This window comes from Rhagoletis zephyria, unplaced genomic scaffold, assembly GCF_001687245.7.
Source record: "Rhagoletis zephyria isolate East Lansing unplaced genomic scaffold, Rhagoletis_zephyria_1.1 Rzeph_scaffold_12825, whole genome shotgun sequence".
In the NCBI taxonomy this organism is placed as follows: domain Eukaryota; kingdom Metazoa; phylum Arthropoda; class Insecta; order Diptera; family Tephritidae; genus Rhagoletis; species Rhagoletis zephyria.
This window is the reverse complement of record NW_016169898.1, coordinates 1-1,641: the sequence shown is the minus strand read 5'-3', so window position 1 is coordinate 1,641 and position 1,641 is coordinate 1. Positions and strand designations below refer to the sequence as shown.

Below are 1,641 nucleotides of genomic sequence, written 5' to 3'. Positions count from 1 at the left end.
TTTTTAGCCGATGTTATCAATGTTTCAGAAACATCGATGCATCGTTTGCATCCCTATATACACTGCTAATTAGTTCACCCTTACTTGAAGCGAATTGGCAAATCGCAGTTGGAATCGATCGGAAAGATCTATCGGAACTTGTCCGTTGCCGATTCGCAGCAGCTCTTTTGAAAAAACCTCTGCAGTTCTATCGTGTTGCAGCAAAACTCGCATATTGATGGTCAATGAAATGGTTTTAACAAACCTCCACAAATGCGATGATTTCAGACATGCGTTTAGCTCATCCGCCGCTGTTGATTTTGGAATCACGGGTAGTGTTTGTTTGAAGTCGCCCGCCAGCAATATCATCACTCCTCCAAAGCAACGATCATTATTGCGCAAATCTCTCAATGTTCGGTCGAGTGCTTCTAATGATCGTTTGTGGGCCATTGTGCACTCATCCCATATGATCAATTTACAGTTTTTTAAAACTTGTGCCATTGCTGATTGCTTTGAAATATTGCAAACAGGACTTTCGTGTATTTTCAAGTTTGATGGAAGCTTTAATGCTGAATGTGCCGTTCTTCCAACTTCCAACAGTGTTGCCGCAATCCCGGTAGATGCAGGAGCTAATGCAATACCACTTTGACCACGTATTGCTGCTAGTATTAAAGACAATAGGAACGTTTTACCGGTCCCGCCGGGCGCATCGAAAAAAAATATGCCACCGTTTCCATTATCTACAGCATTTATTAGTTGATTGTACGCACTGCTTTGCTGTTCATTCAACAGTGGAAAATTTGTTTGTGCTTGTTGTTGCAAGTGAGTTATATCGTAAGCACGCTCGAGTTCCAATTCACGATTCAGTACATCCCTTGCTTGACGACTTGGCGCTGGCATATGAACTTCAATCAATAGTTTTCCACTCATGAGTAAACATAAATTTTCAATAAGTACTAATGCTTCATTGTAGATGTCAGCGTTCATTTGCAACTCGAAATTTCTTGTCGCGAGTCGCAAGCGGTGCAAAATATCTTCTGCCATGTCATCTTTTTACGTATCCCATAATAGACGCGGGTTTGAAGGCTGACATGTCGAAATTATTATAGCGAAAAGTGCACGAGCTGCAGTGGCTGGTGAGGAAGCTATTGCATCTGCTAGCGTTTGATTCCAGTGACTGTCGTGTTCAAGCAGTTGCAAATGTTGACATGCTTCTCGAAATGTTGCACAAATGGTACCGTCTACAGTCCTCAAAGATTGAAATGAAGTTGAACCGCGTACATTGACCAGAAGCAAACGTAGGTAAAAACAATCATCGTTCTTTGGATGGATACTGTAAATTCTTCCCAATGCATCAGTTGAAAAAACACCTGGATAACCATATACTGGATGGCCGTACCTCCTGCGTAACCATTTCTTCGACGATCCATTCCATGTATAATACCGAGGCATCTCAGAGTAAAGCAATGTTCTCGCGAACGGATTACTGGCGCAAGTTGCAAAGAAACTTGTTAAAGTGGTTGCTGGTGGTCTTTCCGCTCGCTGTACTATGTTCTCTGCGTTGAAATAAACTCGTTGACCATTCTCCAAATGAACTGCCAGATGCACAACAGTCGGATGGCGTTCATGTATTGCACATGAAAATATTCTCCAGATTGCTTC

The 1,641-nt window shown here is 42.2% G+C and overlaps 1 protein-coding gene across 1 annotated transcript; it reads right to left on the bottom strand.

Moving 5' to 3' along the window:
• Positions 1-244: 244 nt before the first annotated feature.
• Positions 245-1,023, bottom strand: LOC108377848 (ATP-dependent DNA helicase PIF1-like; the record flags this gene model as incomplete). The annotated part of the gene is made up of 1 exon (XM_017634143.1): positions 245-1,023. A coding segment is annotated over exon 1 (779 nt), but the record flags the coding sequence as incomplete, so codon positions are not given.
• Positions 1,024-1,641: the final 618 nt, after the last annotated feature.